At 45.2% G+C, this 17,601-nt stretch overlaps 1 protein-coding gene across 2 annotated transcripts in view; it reads left to right on the top strand.

The window, feature by feature from the left end:
• Nucleotides 1–17,601, top strand: part of MAP4K5 (mitogen-activated protein kinase kinase kinase kinase 5) — a 217,084-nt gene that overhangs the window by 84,470 nt on the left and 115,013 nt on the right. For both annotated transcript variants that reach the window (XM_082242653.1, XM_082242652.1), the window contains exon 2: nucleotides 1,207–1,264. In XM_082242653.1, coding sequence (XP_082098779.1) covers nucleotides 1,207–1,264 — 58 coding nt within the window. The remainder of the gene's footprint in view (nucleotides 1–1,206; nucleotides 1,265–17,601) is intronic.

Below are 17,601 nucleotides of genomic sequence, written 5' to 3'. Positions count from 1 at the left end.
AACCGGAAGGAAGAGGAATTGCAGACGTGTCCCAACAGTATGGATTCATTTGTAAATGGCCGATTCACCCTCTAATATACCCATAAGTTAAATTTATATTGTGTTAAATAGGTGAATATGCAGCCGCACAGTGTATAGGTTAAAATGGCATAATAAATAGACCACAAAATTTGTATACAATGAATTCAAACTAAAATAAACCACAAAAATTTACATATACTAAATAGACAATATTAAGCATATTTAAAGAGTTAAAAATTCCAAGTAAAATTTCAACAGTGAGATTGCCCGAGATGTGTTATTAACCAGATATATTCACCCGATATGCCCCGCATTTAATAATCAAAAAATTAAAGGTATCAAAATTCCGTTATATATATATATATATATATATATATATATATATATATATATAATATACAGATCATGATGTACAAAAATAGCGGTGCATTTAAAAAAAATAGCGGGTTAGACTATGTGTATAAGTGCTTCAAATAAACTCATTAGTGATCCACTTGGTATATGTGTATATAAACACTAATAAATGGTATTGTACAAGGTACAAGTGTTGATAATTTAAATATATAAATAGGTTTGATTAACAGTATGTAAATAATAAATACAATAGCTTATTCAGGGTCATATATAATATGTAAATTTATATCTAATAAATATTATAATAATAGTAATATTAATAAAATAACATTAATGAAAGATTGTTTTTATTCGTCTTTAAATTTTAAATACTTTTATTCTTACGGGGGGGCGGGGGGGGGGGTTCCCGGGGGGGTTCCCCCTTAGGCTAAAAATAAGATGAGAGGGGGAGGGTATTTTATAGAATAATAGCTTGAAGCAATGCCTATGTCTTTGGACCTCAAAACGCATTAAAATCGGCCAAAAGTAGTGCAGGGACTACTTTGAAGTCGTACAGATCTGAATGGCGCTCATTGGAAATCATGGAGAATGACTGGTCATGTGACTTTGCAGTCCCAAATCGCAGGACAAGTGGCACAAGTGTGAAAGGGGCCTAAATGGGCTGCATGATGTGTGTTTGGGCTTTTTTTTTTTTCTTATTTCCCCAAAGGTCTGCTCTAAATATTACTGTTTTCCATTTATTGTCCAGGTGAGTCTCTGGAGTAGAAATGTATTTTCAGTGTGTTTCCTGGAATTGGTTGAGTAACCAGAATATTATGGGTTTGTTTCCAGGCTAGAAATCTACAGACGGGAGAGCTGGCCGCAGTGAAGATTATTAAACTGGAGCCCGGTGAGTAGGCGCTGCTGTGTTGTGCACACTTCCCCGTGAATGGTTAATGTGTCGCTGTGCAGAGTTTCGTTATCCTGTGTCTTCAGCGTGTTCGTGGTTTCCTTGCAGGAAGTGTTTAAACAGCTCTGAGACATCAATCTTGTGAAAGCACCATGGGGTTAAAGCCAAGAATGTTTTGCCTTTAAATTGTTACCTACCACTACCTTTTATTTTTATTATTTTTATTAACCAATGGGCCTAATGATCTAAATACTATTTTAACATATGCAGATTTACCAAGCAACTTTGCAGAACCAACGTTTTACTTCTGTCTTTGATTCCCTTGTGTTTTGAGAACAGTCACTGCAGGTCCAGGCAAAGTTTGCATTGCTTAAATCTAGGCCTGCACGATATTGGAAAAAAAATATATTGCGATATTTTTCTTTTCAACTATATATATTGCGATATTGAGAGACAGGTACAGGGTTAATGTTACTGTAGGGATTCAGTGCACACTGCAGCCTTGTACCATATACATTACAGGGGTAATGTTACTGTAGGGTAGGGAAGTAGTGCAGCCTTCTGATTGTACAAGGGACAGCCAGGGTTAATGTTACTGTAGGGATGGGATGAGTTTTGCAGCAGCCCTTCTTCAGATTGTATATATACTGCACTGGGAGTCTGAGACAGCCAGGGTTAATGTTACTGACCCTGTAGGGAAGGATGCTGGGAATGGATGGAAATCATATTGCAGCAGGGCATGCAGGCAGCAGCAGCAGCACAGCCTTCTGATTGTAATTGCAGGCCAGGGTTAATAATGGTATACTCTGTGATAGTGTGGAATTGTGTGGAATCAGTCTCTCACTCTCAGGACTCACAGTGGTGGTAGGAGGACTAGGAGCCGGTAGAAGAACACAGCCATACAGTGACTCACTCGACTTCCTTGCAGCCCACACGTTCTGTCTCTTCCCTGCAGCTAGTTTTCTTCAATGGCACAGCGAACCAATCACGCCGTGAGTAGCGGCACATCAAACCAATCGGGTGTGCAGGCACTCGTGATTGGTTAGCTGTGCAGCTGCTCACGGCGCGCTGCTGAATGTGTGGGACGGATGTAATCACTGTGAGTCGTCGTCCCCCCCCCCCGCCGAGTCCCGACTTCTCCCTGCCTATACTAAATATCGTGACTTCGGCGATATCGCCCACGACCGCAGAAAGATAGTCGATATCATATCGACTATCGTTCAGCCCTACTTAAAACGGAGTTCCACTCAAAAGTGGAACTTCCACTCATCAAGGCTTTTATTGACAATTACATTAAGTTTATGCAAAGAGTCCATATTTGCAGTGCTGACCCTTCTTTTTCAAGACCTCTGCAGTTTGCCCTGGCATGCTGTCAATCAACTTCTGGGCCACATCCTGACTAATGGCAGCCCATTCTTGCATCAATGCTTGGAGTTTGTTACAATTTGTGGGGGTTTTTTGTTCACCCGTCTCTTGAGGATTGACCACAAGTTCTCAATGGGTTTAAAAGAGTTGAAAAGTCAGAAGGTTTTTCATCTTGATGCATTCTATGCATTAAGATAGAAAATATTCTGTGTGCAGCAGCTTCTCGATCACCCCCCCCCCTCAATACCTACCTGAGCCCCATCTCTTTCCAGGGAGGTCTACGAGTACCTTGGCCGACCGAGACTCTCCCTCCTGATTGGCTGAGTCACAGCAGGGGCGCCTTGGCTCCCACTGCTGTCAAAGTCAGTCAGCCAAGACACAGAGAAAAAGATGTACACCGCTCAGGCAGTTGAAACTTCACAGTCAGCCATGGGTGCAGGACCTCAGATCGCCATTGCAAACAGAATACAAGAGAAATGGCCGCACACCAAGCGATGGCTCACGATGAAAGGCTTTATTGAACAAGGATGCAAGGTACAGCAAAATGAATGGTAGACATGTTTCACATGACTCACAGCATGCTTGTTGACGCTCTGAGTCGTGTGAAACATGTCTACCATTCATTTTGCTGTACCTTGCATCCTTGTTCAATAAAGCCTTTCATCGTGAGCCATCGCTTGGTGTGCATCCATTTCTCTTGTATAAAGTCAGCCAGCCAATCTGGAGAGAGAGGAGGTGGGAACGGGCTGCAGCTCCGTGTCTGGACACACGGAGCTGTGACTCGGCTTGGGTGCCCCCATAGCAGCCTGCTTGCTGTGGGGACACTGAACAGGCAGGAGGGACCCGAGAAGAGGAGGATCTGGGCTGCTTTGTGCAAAACCAACTGCACAGAGGAGGTAGGTATAACATGTTTTTTTTTATTGAAGGAAAAAAAAAGGGAGACTTTACAATCGCTTTAAGGTCTGGGGAGTTTCTTAGCCGTGGACCCAACATTTTTTGATGTTTTGTTCCCCAAGCCACTTTTCACTTTTACAAACTAAAAAATGCAGCTCTAAAACAGTAAAAAAAAATAGAAAGTCCCACAAATTGCTTGTCCAAAGGGAATTTCATCCACCTCAGAGTGCAAAATGAGATCAAAGTGTTTCGACATCCGCCACCACCACAAAAGAACACACTGCCTCTTACCGCATTCTGGAGATCATTGCTTCCACAATGATCATGAGCGCAATCGGTGATTTAGAGAGGATCACACAGCCTCAGACGCTCCCTCAGCCTCAGATTTGCAGTGTGCCCAATGCAGTGGATCGATATTCAGGTAGGTAAACGAGATCCAAGAATATCAAATAAAAAAGCTCACGGTGTAGTATTTCAAAACAAGCATTTATTAAAATCTGAATTGCGCTCACCACATAGTAAATTAAACCGCGTGTTGGTACATAAAATGTAGCAAAACCTTCAAAATGATGGCTGACCTTCCACTTTTCACTTTTACCTTATGGCAAGGTGCTCCACCATGCTGGAAATGGCATTGTTTGTCACCATACTGTTCTTGGATGGTTGGGAGAAGTTGTTCTCGGAGGATGTTTTTGTACCATTCTTTATTCACGGCTGTGGGCAACCCCACACATGAATGGTCTCAGGATGCTTTACTGTTGGCATGACACAGGACTGATGGTAGCGCTCACCTTTTCTTCTCTGGACAAGGTTTTTTCTGGATGCCCCAAGCAATTGGAAAGGGAATTCATCAAACCCCAGTCCTCAGCAGTCCAATCCCTGTACCTTTTGCTGAATATCAGTTTGTCCCTGATGATTTTCCTGAAGAAAAGTGGCTTCTTTGCTGCCCTTCTGGACACCAGGCCATCCTCCAAAAGATTTTGCCTCACTGTGTGTGCAGATGTACCCACACCTGCCTGCTGCCATTCCTGAGAAGGCTCTGCGCTGGTGGTGCCCCGATCCCGCAGCCGAATCAACCGTAGGAGACGGTCCTGACGCTTGCTGGATTTTCTTGGGCGCCCTTAAAGCAGTAGTATACTCCAAAAAAAAAAAAAAACCCCTGCAAGACAAAGGCATAATGAGCTAGTATGCATCGCATATTAGCTCATTATGAAATACTTACTTTAGAACGAAGCCCCAACACGGACCCCCGGACACCGCTGTGAGAGCGGACATGATCCCTCAGCGTCTCTTCCGGGTTCGGCGGCTCCGGCGCTGTGAGTGGCCGGAGCCGCGACGGCGTCACTCCCACGCATGTGCGCGGGGGATTAACTTTCCGGCAACTTCCCGGCAAGGAACTCTGAAGGTCCGCCGGACCATCAGAGCGCATGCGACGCTCGCGTCAGCGGCTGCATGCAGTGCAAATATCTCCTAAACTTGTACCGTTTAGGAGATATTAAAGAGGAAGTAAACCCTCCTCGGACACTTTTACCTATAGGTAAGCCTATGATAAGGCTCACCTATAGGTACTGTAAATATCTCCTAAACATGTACCGTTTAGGAGATATTTACCTTACATGCAGCCAGTGACGTCACTGGCGCATGCGCTCTGAAGGAACGGCCGCTGGCGCCGTTCCTTCAGAGCCCCGTGCCGTGACCGTCGGCTCCCGCGCGCGGGAGTGACGTCACCGCGGCTCCGGACAATCAGATAGCCGGATGCCGCGATCCCGGAAGACGGGCGACTGGACATGTCACCCGTCATAGAGGTAAGCGGGCAGCATGGCGGGGGCTCGTTCTAAGGTAAGTATTTCATAATGAGCTAGTATGCGATGCATACTAGCTCATTATGTGTTTCTCTTTCAGGGTGAAGAAAAAAAAATAAAATATGTGGGTTTACAACCTCTTTTATTGTACCTACAGGTAAGCCTCATTATAGGCCTCATTATAGGCTTACCTTTAGGTAAAAGTCACAAAAATCGGAATACTACCGATTTTAAGCCGCCTTCTCAAATGGAGTGGAAATGTTTTTTTTATGGGATTAATGGCAAAGAGGAACTTTGCAATTAATTGCAATCCATCTGATCACTCTTCATAACACTCTGAAGTACTGTATATGCAAATTTCCATCATGCAACTGAGTCAGCAGACTTTGTGAAAATTAATTTTTGTCATTCTCAAAACATTTGGCCATGACTGTACAGTTACACTCATCGGTCACTTTATTAGGTACTGTACATCTGTTCAATTGCTTGGTAACTCAAGTTGCTAATTAGCCAATCACATGGCAGCAAATCAATGCATTTAGGCATCTAGACGTGGTGAAGACAACTTGAAGTTCAAACCGAGCATCAGAATGAGGAAGAAAGAGGATTTAAGTGACTTTGAACGTGGTATGGTTGTTGGTGCCAAATGGGCTGGTCTGAGTATTTCAATAACTGTAGATCTGCTGGGATTTTCACACAACAACATCTCTCGGGATTACAGAGAATGGTCCAAAAAAGAGAATATATACAGTGAGCGGCAATTGTGTGGAGGAAAATGCCCTGTTGATGTCAGAGAAGAATGGGCAGACTGGTTCCAGATGATGAAAAGGCAACAGTAACTCAAATAACCACTCGTTACAAGCAAGGTATGCAGAATACTAGAATGAAGGCAGTTCTGAAGGCAAAAGGTGTCCAACCCGGTACTAGCAAGGTGTGCCTAATAAAGTGGCCTGTGAGTGTATATTCATTACTCATTACTATTATTATTATTATTATTCATGGTTTTCCTGCATAATATGCTTGTATGCTGCTACACAATAATGAAATCATTAGTTTGCAAAGTACAATGGTTTTATGATTATATAGCAGCATAAAAACATTATATAGCAGCATAAAAACATTTATGGCATATGACAGTGAAGACATTGACTTATCCAGGTATGCTGAGCAGATGTCTTCCTTGTCTTCTCTCCTAGTGCACCAAGTGCATACGAGGTGACCATAAACCAGGCATTGCTTACACTGACCCATGCATGTCATGATGGCTCTCAGAACCATTGGAAAAAATTCAGATGTCCAAAATCTATTTTGATGTTTTATGGTTGGTATCAGTAGAGAAAGTGGAAGGAGGAAATAGAAAATCAATAGAGACAAATGTATGTAGTCAACACAGCGCTAGCATATATGAATAATATGATAAACTTCCTCATGTGACACAAAGTAATAAAAGCAGTAACAATACATAAATATAAATGTCCAAAAAAATTGTGAGGTTAAAAAAATCTCCTGAAAGAAGTCCAAATATATAATCGGTGATAAAGTGCTCCAGTGCAGATCAAACGCACGTGCTTCAAGTGGTGGTGACCCCTACTCACCAGAACATGTGGACCCTGTGAGGGTCTAATGAGCTTGTAGACCCTAAAGCCCCGTACACACGTAGCGATTGTCGGCCGAACGAACGAGTGGCCGTCTTTTGTCCGGTGCGGTCCTGTCGGTTGAAAAGTGCTAAAGACTGCACACGAATTTTGTCGGCCAACAACAGCCGACTGCAGAAGTGATGTCATGTGATGGTTAACTTTCCGTGTGTTTTTTCTTCTCTGAGCATGCCCAGTCTTGCTCATCTGCTGTTTGTCGGCCGAATTCTGTACTGACTGAGGAACAATCGGCCATTCTGGTGTTGGCCAACAATTTTAAAGCCTGCACACCAGATTCTGTTCGGCCGAAAAGTCGCAGTCATACTAACAAGCCGACAATCGGCCGATCGGACATTGGCCGAATATTTACGGCCGACAATCGCTACGTGTGTACGAGGCTTTAGATGTAACAGACACCAGGGCTTCTCCTCAGAAATCAGGGGCTGGATGGACCTTCCCAACCATGAGTAATCCTAGATCTCCTCCAGACAATGTTATCAAAAAAAAAAAAGGGGACCAGGAATAGTGAAGCCCGTTTGGGAAGTTTTATTAAATTGAAGCCAAAAAACAGACTCGCATAGTAAGCGAATAAAGGAGCGAGGTAAATACAATAGAAGCCGAGAGCGCCGCTCATTGCGTGCGTTCCACGGCTATTCGGGAAGTAAACCGGAAGTGACGATAGCTCGAGTGCGTACCGGAATTACGTCAGAGGGGATCTAGGATTACTCCTGGTTGGGAAGGTCCATCCAGCCCCTGATTTCTGAGGAGAAGCCCTGGTGTCGCTTACATCTAAAGCCTCTTACACACGCAACGAATTTCCGCCGACTGGTCGTCCGTCTTTTGTCCAGAGTGGTGTCTGTTGGTTGGAATGTGCTCTAGACTGCACACCAATTTTCCCGCACAACAGATTTCTACTTCAGAAGTGATGTCATGTGTTGGATTGCTTTCTTTGTGTTCTTTCATCTCTGAGCATGCCCAGTCTTGCTCATAAGATTTTTCCCCGTCGAAATCTGTACTAATGAGACGAAAATCGGACGCGTTTTGACGGTCGACAAAAATTTTATAGCCTGCACACAAGGATTTTTTTGGCCGAAAAGTCGGAGGCGGTCGTCGGAAGCATCATACTAACAAGCCGAAAATCGGCAGATCGGTCGTCGGACGAAATTTCCCGGCCGAATTTCTACTCGTGTGTACGGGGCTTAAGTGTCTACAAGCTCATTAGACCCTCACAGGGTCCACATGTTCTGGTGAGTAGGGGGTCCTGGAGGGGTCACCACCACTTGAAGCACGTGTGTTTGATCTGCACTGGAGCACTTTATCACCGATTTTTATATATTTGGACACTTTTTCAGAGATTTTTTTAACCTCACAATTTTTTTGGACATTTATATTTATGTATTGTTACTGCTTTTATTACTTTGTGTCACATGAGGGTGTTTATCATTTCATTCATATATGCTAGCGCTGTGTTAATTGACTACATACATTCTATCTGAGTATTTACTTGGTGAACAGCAGCTGCAACGCTTTTTTTATTTGCACTTATTTTTAGTTTTAGGGTTAGCGCGGATTTAATCTTTGTTTTTTCATTTAATGGAGACAAATGTAAAGGTTGTTTTCAACTTTTACATCCAACTAAACTTTTATAAGGAAATGTTCTATAGCTGTATGTATATGTGATGTATGTGTTTCCAGGGAGGAGGAGCTACCACTGTGTCCCCAGGTCTACATTCTGCAGGTGACTAGCATTGGCAAGCTTTCCTCCCACGACTTGCTGCTCTCTGAGCTCCCTGGCATCTGTAAGGCTGGCAAATTAAGCTACTGAGTACAGTGCCCGGTGCTCAGCGTCAGGAGTAAAGCTTGCTGCCTGCACTTTACTCCTCTGCCCACTCTACATGCTGCCATTAAAACTGCCTCTACTGCTGAAGAATGGCTGTCAAAGAAACCGCTCAGTCCTGCACATAAAAACCAGACCGCTGCTCTGCCAGCTCTGTGTGGAGTGAACGGTCACTTTGACAGCCATCTTGGATTGGGAGTTAATAAGGCCGCTGAACAGGAGGAGATCAGTGAACTGCTGTACATCGATCTCCTCTGCAACCAGAAAACCTGAAGGTTTTCAGCACTTAGCATTTGCATGCTTTTACCTTCAGGCTTCCGGTGCCCTGAGCTGACTCGGATACAGATCAGGGACTCTGTACCTAACATAGTGGAGGCATCAGGGGGTCTACTAGATCCTTGATGTCTAAATAAAGAACCATTAAAGAGAAATATTTATCTTCTGTACATACTATGTGCCACTGTCATACCCTCTGCACTCCTCTCCCCTATGTTGTACAGCAGTACGTCATATCCTCCGCACTTGTCTCCTATACATACTGCCCTATGTCATACCTTTCGCACACCTCTCCTGCACATACTCCTCCATGGCAGACTCCCCACTCTTCTCTCTTGTACATACTACATGCTGTCATACCCGTCACACTTCTCTCCTCTACATACAGGTCCATGCCAGACAATCTTCACTCTCTGCACATACTGCCCTGTGCCAGACCTTCCATACCTCTCTCTACTGCCCTGTGTCAGACCCCCTTCTCTCCCGCACATACTGTCCCATGCCAGACCTTCCATACTCCTCTCTGCACATACTACCCTATGTCAAACCCTCTGCACTCCTCTCCCACACATACTGCCCCATGCCAGACCTTCCATACTCCTCTCTGCACATACTGCCCCATGCCAGACCTTCCATACTCCTCTGCATGTACTACCCTATGTCAGACCCTCTGCACTCCTCTCCCACACATACGGTCCCATGCCAGACCTTCCATACTCCTCTATGCACATACTACCCTATGTCAAACCCTCTGCACTCCTCTCCCACACATACTGTCCCATGCCAGACCTTCCATACTCCTCTATGCACATACTGTCCCATGCCAGACCTTCCATACTCCTCTATGCACATACTACCCTATGTCAGACCCTCTGCACTCCTCTCCCACACATACGGTCCCATGCCAGACCTTCCATACTCCTCTATGCACATACTACCCTATGTCAAACCCTCTGCACTCCTCTTCCACACATACTGTCCCATGCCAGACCTTCCATACTCCTCTATGCACATACTGTCCCATGCCAGACCTTCCATACTCCTCTCTGCACATTCTACCCCATGTCAGACCCTCTGCACTCCTCTCCCACACATACTGCCCCATGCCAGACCTTCCATACTCCCCTGCACATATCACCCTATGTCAGACCCTCTGCACTCCTCTCTCACACGTACTGTCCCATGTCAGACCTTCCATACTCCTCTATGCACATACTACCCTATGTCAGACCCTCTGCACTCCTCTCCCACACATACTGTCCCATGCCAGACCTTCCATACTCCCCTCTGCACATACTACCCTATGTCAGACCCTCTGCACTCCTCTCTCACACGTACTGTCCCATGCCAGACCTTCCATACTCCCCTCTGCACATACTACCCTATGTCAGACCCTCTGCACCCCTCTCCCACACATACTGTCCCAATGCCCGACCTTCCATACTCCTCTCTGCACATACTACCATATGTCAGACCCTCTGCACTCCTCTCCCACACATACTGCCCCATGCCAGACCTTCCATACTCCTCTCTGCACATACTACCATATGTCAGACCCTCTGCACTCCTCTCCCACACATACTGCCCCAATGCCCGACCTTCCATACTCCTCTCTGCACATACTACCATATGTCAGACCCTCTGCACTCCTCTCCCACACATACTGCCCCATGCCAGACCTTCCATACTCCTCTGCATGTACTACCCTATGTCAGACCTGCTGCACTCCTCTTCCACACATACTGCCCCATGCCAGACCTTCCTTACTCCTCTCTGTATATACTGCTCTAGGTCAGACCATCTTCACTCTTCTTCCACACAAACCGCACCATGCCAGACCTTCCTTTCTCCTCTGTACATATTGCCCTATGTTAGACCCTCTGAATTCCTTCCCCACACATACAGTATCTCACAAAAGTGAGTACACCCCTCACATTTTTGTAAATATTTTATTATATCTTTTCATGTGACAACACTGAAGAAATGACACTTTGCTACAATGTAAAGTAGTGAGTGTACAGCTTGTATAACAGTGTAAATTTGCTGTCCCCCCCCCCCCCCCCCCCAAAATAACTCAACACAGCCATTAATGTCTAAACCGCTGGCAACAAAAGTGAGTACACCCCTAAGTGAAAATGTCCAAATTGGACCCAATTAGCCATTTACCCTCCCCAGTGTCATGTGACTCGTTAGTGTTACAAGGTCTCAAGGGTGAATGGGGTGCAGGTGTGTTAAATTTAATGTTATCGCTCTCACTCTCTCATACTGGTCACTGGAAGTTCAACATGGCACCTCATGGCAAAGAACACTCAGAATTTGAATAAAAAATTGTTTCTCTACATAAAGATGGCCTAGGCTATAAGAAGATTTTCTAAGACCTTGAAACTGAGCTACAGCATGGTGGCCAAGACCATACAGGGGTTTAACAGGACAGGTTCCACTCAGAACAGGCCTCGCCATGGTCGACCAAAGAGGTTGAGTGCACATGCTCAGCGTCCTATCCAGAGGTTGTCTTTGGGTCGTATGAGTGCTGCTAGCATTGCTGCAGAGGTTGAGGGGGTGGGGGGTCAGCCTGTCAGTGCTCAGACCATACGTCACACACTGCATCAAATTGATCTGCATGGCTGTCGTCTTAGAAGGAAGCCTCTTCTAAAGAGGAGACAAGAAAGCCTGCAAACAAGTTTGCTGAAGACAAGCAGACTAAGGACATGGATTACTGGAACCATGTCCTGAGGTCTGAAGTGACCAAGATGAACTTATTTGGTTCAGGTGGTGTCAAGAGTGTGTGTGGCCGCAACCAGGTGAGGAGTACAAAGACAACACAGTCAAGCATGGTGGTGGGAGTGTCATGGTCTGGGGATGCAGGAGTGCTGCTGACATTGGGGAGCTACAGTTCATTGGACCATGAATGCCAACATGTACTGTGACATATTGAAGCAGAGCATGATCCCCTTCAACCATACCTCCAAGACGACCACTGCCTTGCTAAAGAAGCTGAGTGTAAAGGTGATGGACTGGCCAAGCATGTCTCCAGACCTAAACCCTATTGCGCATCTGTGGGGCATCCTCATATGGAAGGTGGAGGAGCGCAAGGTCTCTAACATCACCAGCTCTATGATGTTATGCTGGAGGAGTGGAAAAGGACTTCAATGGCAACCTGTGAAGCTCTGGTGAACTCCATGCCGAAGAGGGTTAAGGCAGTGCTGGAAAATAATGGTGGCCACACAAATTGACACTTTGGGCCCAATTTGGACATTATAACTTAGGGGTGTACTCACTTTTGTTGCCAGTGGTTTAGACAATAATTGCTGTGTGCTATTTTGAGGGGACAGCAAATTTACACTGTTATACAAGCTGTACACTTACTACTTTACATTGTAGCAAAGTGTAATTTCTTCAGTGTTGTCACATGAAAAGGTCTAATAACATTTTTACAAAAATGTGAGGGGTGTACTCACTTTTGTGAGATACTGTACTGTCCCATGCCAGACCTTCCATACTCCTCTCTGCATATACTGCCCCATGCCATACCTTCCATACTCTCTGCACGTACTGCCCTTTGCCAGACCTTCCATAGTCCTCTACGCACATAATGCCCAATGCCAGCCCTTCCATACTTCTCTTGTACTTGCTGTCATACATTCTGCACTTTCCTTCTCTAAATAATATCCCATGTCAGACCCTCCACATTCCTCTCCTGCACAGATTGCCATATAAAAAACGTATTTTGAGAATTTTCGCAATCTCCCCAGCCTTGCTTGTTCTGGAATGGGCACATGTCTGCTAGTGTGACTAATGCTGCAAGGTCACATTGTTCTGGGGAGTGATACTTGTCATTTTCCTGTATACTGATATTTTTGTCATATTTCCTTAAATCTGGCTTCCTTTTTAAAAAAAAAAAAAAACCTGAAATTTGTTTTTTGCACAGATCAGTGGAGTATGCTGTTATCTTGTGTTTGTACTTTCACCACGGTCCCTTGTGTGAGAACTGGCACCTGTGTATGTTCAGGAAGGCAGCTGATTGATTTGTGCTGTTGACTTGACTCCTTCACTGTTGTACCCGTCGGTGATCACATTTTTGAATCCAGTCAGTTTTGCCATTTTTTTTTCATGCAAGTTCAAAGATTTGATGGTAGCTGTTCCTTTATTAAACCTGCCATAAGCATTAAAGTGTCACTAAACCTGGTTGATCCTGCTATCCTTCTGTTCATGCCCTCAATTCAGCAAGAGATTTGGCAGCTGTGGTGGCAGCTCTGCACATGTTCAGTTCTCAGTGAGTTACTATGCTGAGTATTTCCTCCCCATCACATCTGAGCAGCCCCTATACACAGTGATAAATGACAGCCCACTCCCTCCCTCCTCCATGCCCACTAACCATCTAAACAGTATTTGTGTAGATTAATGGAGGTTTCACCTCCCTCTTATTCTAAGACACCAGCTGGAGGGGTGTGGCCCATCCTGTAGCTGGCAGAAATCCACCCATACCATGTGATTGCCAAAATTTTTTAAAAATCTGACCTTTATAAATGTGTGCCAATTTAAAACCGTTTATTGATATTAAAGCAGAGCTCCACTCAAAAGGTATGCTCCACTTATTTGCAACCCCCCCCCCCCCTTTGAAGCGGGAACCTGGTTTTGCCACCTCCTCCTTGCCCCCACCGGCCCATTCAGAAGGCACAGCATGCAGTAAGAAACTGGCTGTGAAGCCTGCCAGAGGACATTGAATGCCTGGCACCCACAGATCTGCTTCTGCTGTGAAAATCTGTATATGTTTGTAAATACGTGCATGTATAAGTGTGTGTGTATGTATTATTTATATATATATATATATATATATATATATATATTGTACTAAATATATAATTATATATTTTAATATATAAATAAATCTATTATAAAAATGAAAGGAACACTTTAACCACTTTACCACCGGAGGATTTTCCTGCTAAAAGACCAGGGTTTTTTTTGCGATTTTTTTTTTTTTTTTTTTTTTTTTTTTTTTTTTTTTTTTTACTGCGTGACTTTAACAGACAATTGCGCGGTCGTGCGACGCTGTACCTAAACGAATTTCATGTCCTTTTTTTCCCACAAACAGAGCTTTCTTTTGGTTGTATTTGATCACCTGTGCAATTTTTTGATCACGCGCTATAAACAAAAAAAGAGTGTAATTTTTGCAAAAATAACAATATTTTTCACTTTTTTTTATATGAAAAAAAATGTAAAAATCTAAATTTTTTAACATTTTCGGCCAATTTGTTTTACGCTACCTATGTTTGGTAAAAAAAATCGCAAAAAGCGTATTTTGATTGGTTTGCGCAAACGTTATCGCGTTTACTAACAAAGGGAAAGATTTATGTCATTTTTGGTGTTTTTTTAAACGAGTAATGGCGGCGATCTGCGGTTTTTTTTTTTTTTTTTTTTTGCGGTACTGCGACATTGCGGCGGACAGATCGGACCCTTGACTGACATTTTTGACACTTTTGGGGGTACCAGTGACATTACTGCAGTAATCGGTGCTTCGGTGCTATATATATGCACTGTTACTGCAAAAATGACACTGGCAGGGAAGGGGTTAACTGTATTGGACAGGGAGGGGTTAAGTTTGTCCTAGGGGCGTGCTTCTAACTGTAGTGGGACATTCCTATTGGTGTAAAAAAAAAAAAGATCAACGGTCCTACATAGTAGAACCGTCTGATCTTCATTTTTACACAGGGAGAACTGACAGGCGGCTTGTTTACATAAGCCGCTCTGTCTTTCTCCCGCTGTACCGGCGATCGTAGTGTGACCGGCGGACATCGGGTCCGCCAGTCACACTGCCGCACTCCTCCGTGAACGAGCCGAGGCGGGCGCGCGCCTCGGCGGGCGCGCGCTCGCCCGCTATTGGCTCTAGAAGGAGTGACAGGCGAGCGACGTAGACCTACGTTACTCTGCCTGGCTGGGGCCGACTCCCACGGTAAATATACTGTGCGCAGTCGGCAAGTGGTTAAAAACCCATCAGATATCAATGGGGAAAAATATGCTGGATATCTATGGACTGGGTAATGTGTTAGGAAGGAAAGGATGCCACATCGTTTGATGGAAATTAAAATGATCAACCTACAGAGGGCTGAATTCAAAGACACCCCGAAAATCAACATGAAAAAATGATGCAGCAGGCTAGTCCCATTTTACTGAAATTTTTATTGCAGCAACTCAAAATGGTCCTCAGTAGTGTGTCTGACCCCCACGTGCTTGTATGCATGCCTGACAACATCGGGGCATGCCCCTAATGAGACGACGGATGGTGTCCTGGGGTATTTCCTCCCAGATCTGGACCAGGGCATCACTGAGCTCCTGAACAGACTGAGGCGCAACCTGGCGGCTTCAGATGGACCGAAAGATAATGTCCCAGAGCTGTTCTATTGGATTTAGGTCAGGCGAGCATGGGGGCCATTCAATGGTATCAATTCCTTCATCCTCCAGGAACTGGCTGCATACTCTCACCACATGAGCTTGTGCATTGTCATGCACCAGGAGGAACCCAGGACCCACTGCACCAGCCTAGGGTCTGACAATGGGTCCAAGGATTTCATCCCGATACCTAATGGCAGTCAGGGTGCCATTGTCTGTCTAGCCTGTAGAGGTCGGTGCGTCCCTCCATGGATATGCCCCAGCCCCCCCCCCCCCCCCCCAGACCATCATTGACCCACCACCAAACTGGTCATGCTGAATGATGTTACAGGCAGCATAATGTTCTCCACGGCTTCTCCAGACCCTTTCACGTCTGTCACATGTGCTCAGGGTGAACCTGCTCTCATCTGTGAAAAGCACAGGGGGCCAGTGGTAGACCTGCCAATTCTGGTGTTCAATGGCAAATGCCAATCAAGCTCCACGCTGCCGAGCAGTGAGCACAGGGCCCACTAGAGGACGTCGGGCCCTCAGACCACCCTCCTGAAGTCTGTTCCTGATTGGTCAGAGACATTCACACCTCCTGCTGGAGGTCATTTTGTGGGGCTCTGGCAGTGCTCATCCTGTTCCTCCTTGCACAAAGGAGCTTCCCTCCCCTCCTTCCCTTCCCCTCGCTGGATGGAGAGGGGGCTCAGGTAAGCAGGGGGCTGCTGCACACAGAAGGTTTTTTTTTTTTTTTTTTAATCTTAATACATAGAATGCATTAAGATAACCTTCTGACTGTACAACCGCTGTAAGGGCTCTTTCACACGGTCCGCCTCCGTAGGCGGATCCGTGCTGCTCAGCTGGGATCGATCCGCCGATCCCCGCTGAGCCGGCGGATGACAGCTCCGTCTCCGCTTGCAGTGTGGAGAGGGAGGTGTCACAGCCCCCGCTGCTCTCTATGGGGGATCGGATGAGAGCGGACCGCCTGTCCGCTCTCATCCGATCCAATCCGATACCTGAACGGATGGAAAAATAGGGTTTCCATCCATCCAGATTTCACGGACAGGATCGGATGCGTGTGTCAGCGGAGGTGTCTCCGCTGACATCCGCTGCCCCATAGAGCTGCATGGAGGATCCGATCAGATCCGCCTAAAAAAACTGACAGGCGGATCTGATCGGATCGCCCGTGTGAAAGAGCCCTAAGACTAGAACTGGAAGTGTAACGTTTTCTGTAGACATAGGTATTTTTTATTTATTTTCAGGAAAGCACAGCCAGCAAACATACAGCTCTTCTTTTTGTTTTTTTTCTTTTTGGATCTACGCAGTTTAGTAAGGTGTCTCCAGTGTTACTTTCCACCCCCCCGAGACCAAAGTGTTCCCGCAAGCACGTGAAGAGCAGTGAGCCATGTTCTTGTGTCATTGATGTCTGCATCTCCTTGTTTTCCAGGATGTGTTGTGTGTAAATGTGTGCAGGGTGTATCCGCACTGATCCGGACGTGTCATTTGTGGACAATAGGTAGACTGGTATCACTATAAGGCCCTGGTGGTTTCATGTAACCATCACCGCATGACATCACCATCTTCCGTCCTGCTGGCAGGCTGACAGAGCATGGTCTGTATAGCCAAAAGGCTTCAAATTCCACATCGGCAAATGCAGATTTGTTCGTTTAATCCCTACAGAAGTAGGAAAGAAATGCAACCTCAGATGGTAAATTGCAAAAACTTTGGTCAAATCAGATTAGTTTATCCACTATCCATATGAGATGCTTGGAGACATGTCCAATACCCGTTTACCACCTATCTTTTTTCCATAGCACTTAATAATACACAGAATACTCTGTATTGGAGCTGGGAAATATGCTTAGTGAATTAGTATGTGACCTGCTATTCACTATATTGGTTACATTGTGTTGCTTTTGAGACTGTACTGTGTGTTAGTTTAAGGCCCCTTTCACACTAGTGCGACTTGTCCCACGACAAGTCGTTTTCCATTATTTTCAATGAGCCCCATTCATATCAGTGCGTTTTGAAGTCACACTGACTTCAGAGTAGTTCCTGCACTACTTTGGCACGATTTTAATGCGTTTTGAGGTATATAGCCCTGAGCCATTGCTCAAAATTGCGGAAAAATTGCGGTAAAATTGTGTCCCATAAGTG

This window comes from Pelophylax lessonae (genome assembly GCF_965119305.1).
Source record: "Pelophylax lessonae genome assembly, chromosome: 13".
Taxonomy (NCBI): domain Eukaryota; kingdom Metazoa; phylum Chordata; class Amphibia; order Anura; family Ranidae; genus Pelophylax; species Pelophylax lessonae.
Note: the sequence above shows the minus strand (reverse complement) of the source record. Positions and strands in the feature narration are given on the sequence as shown.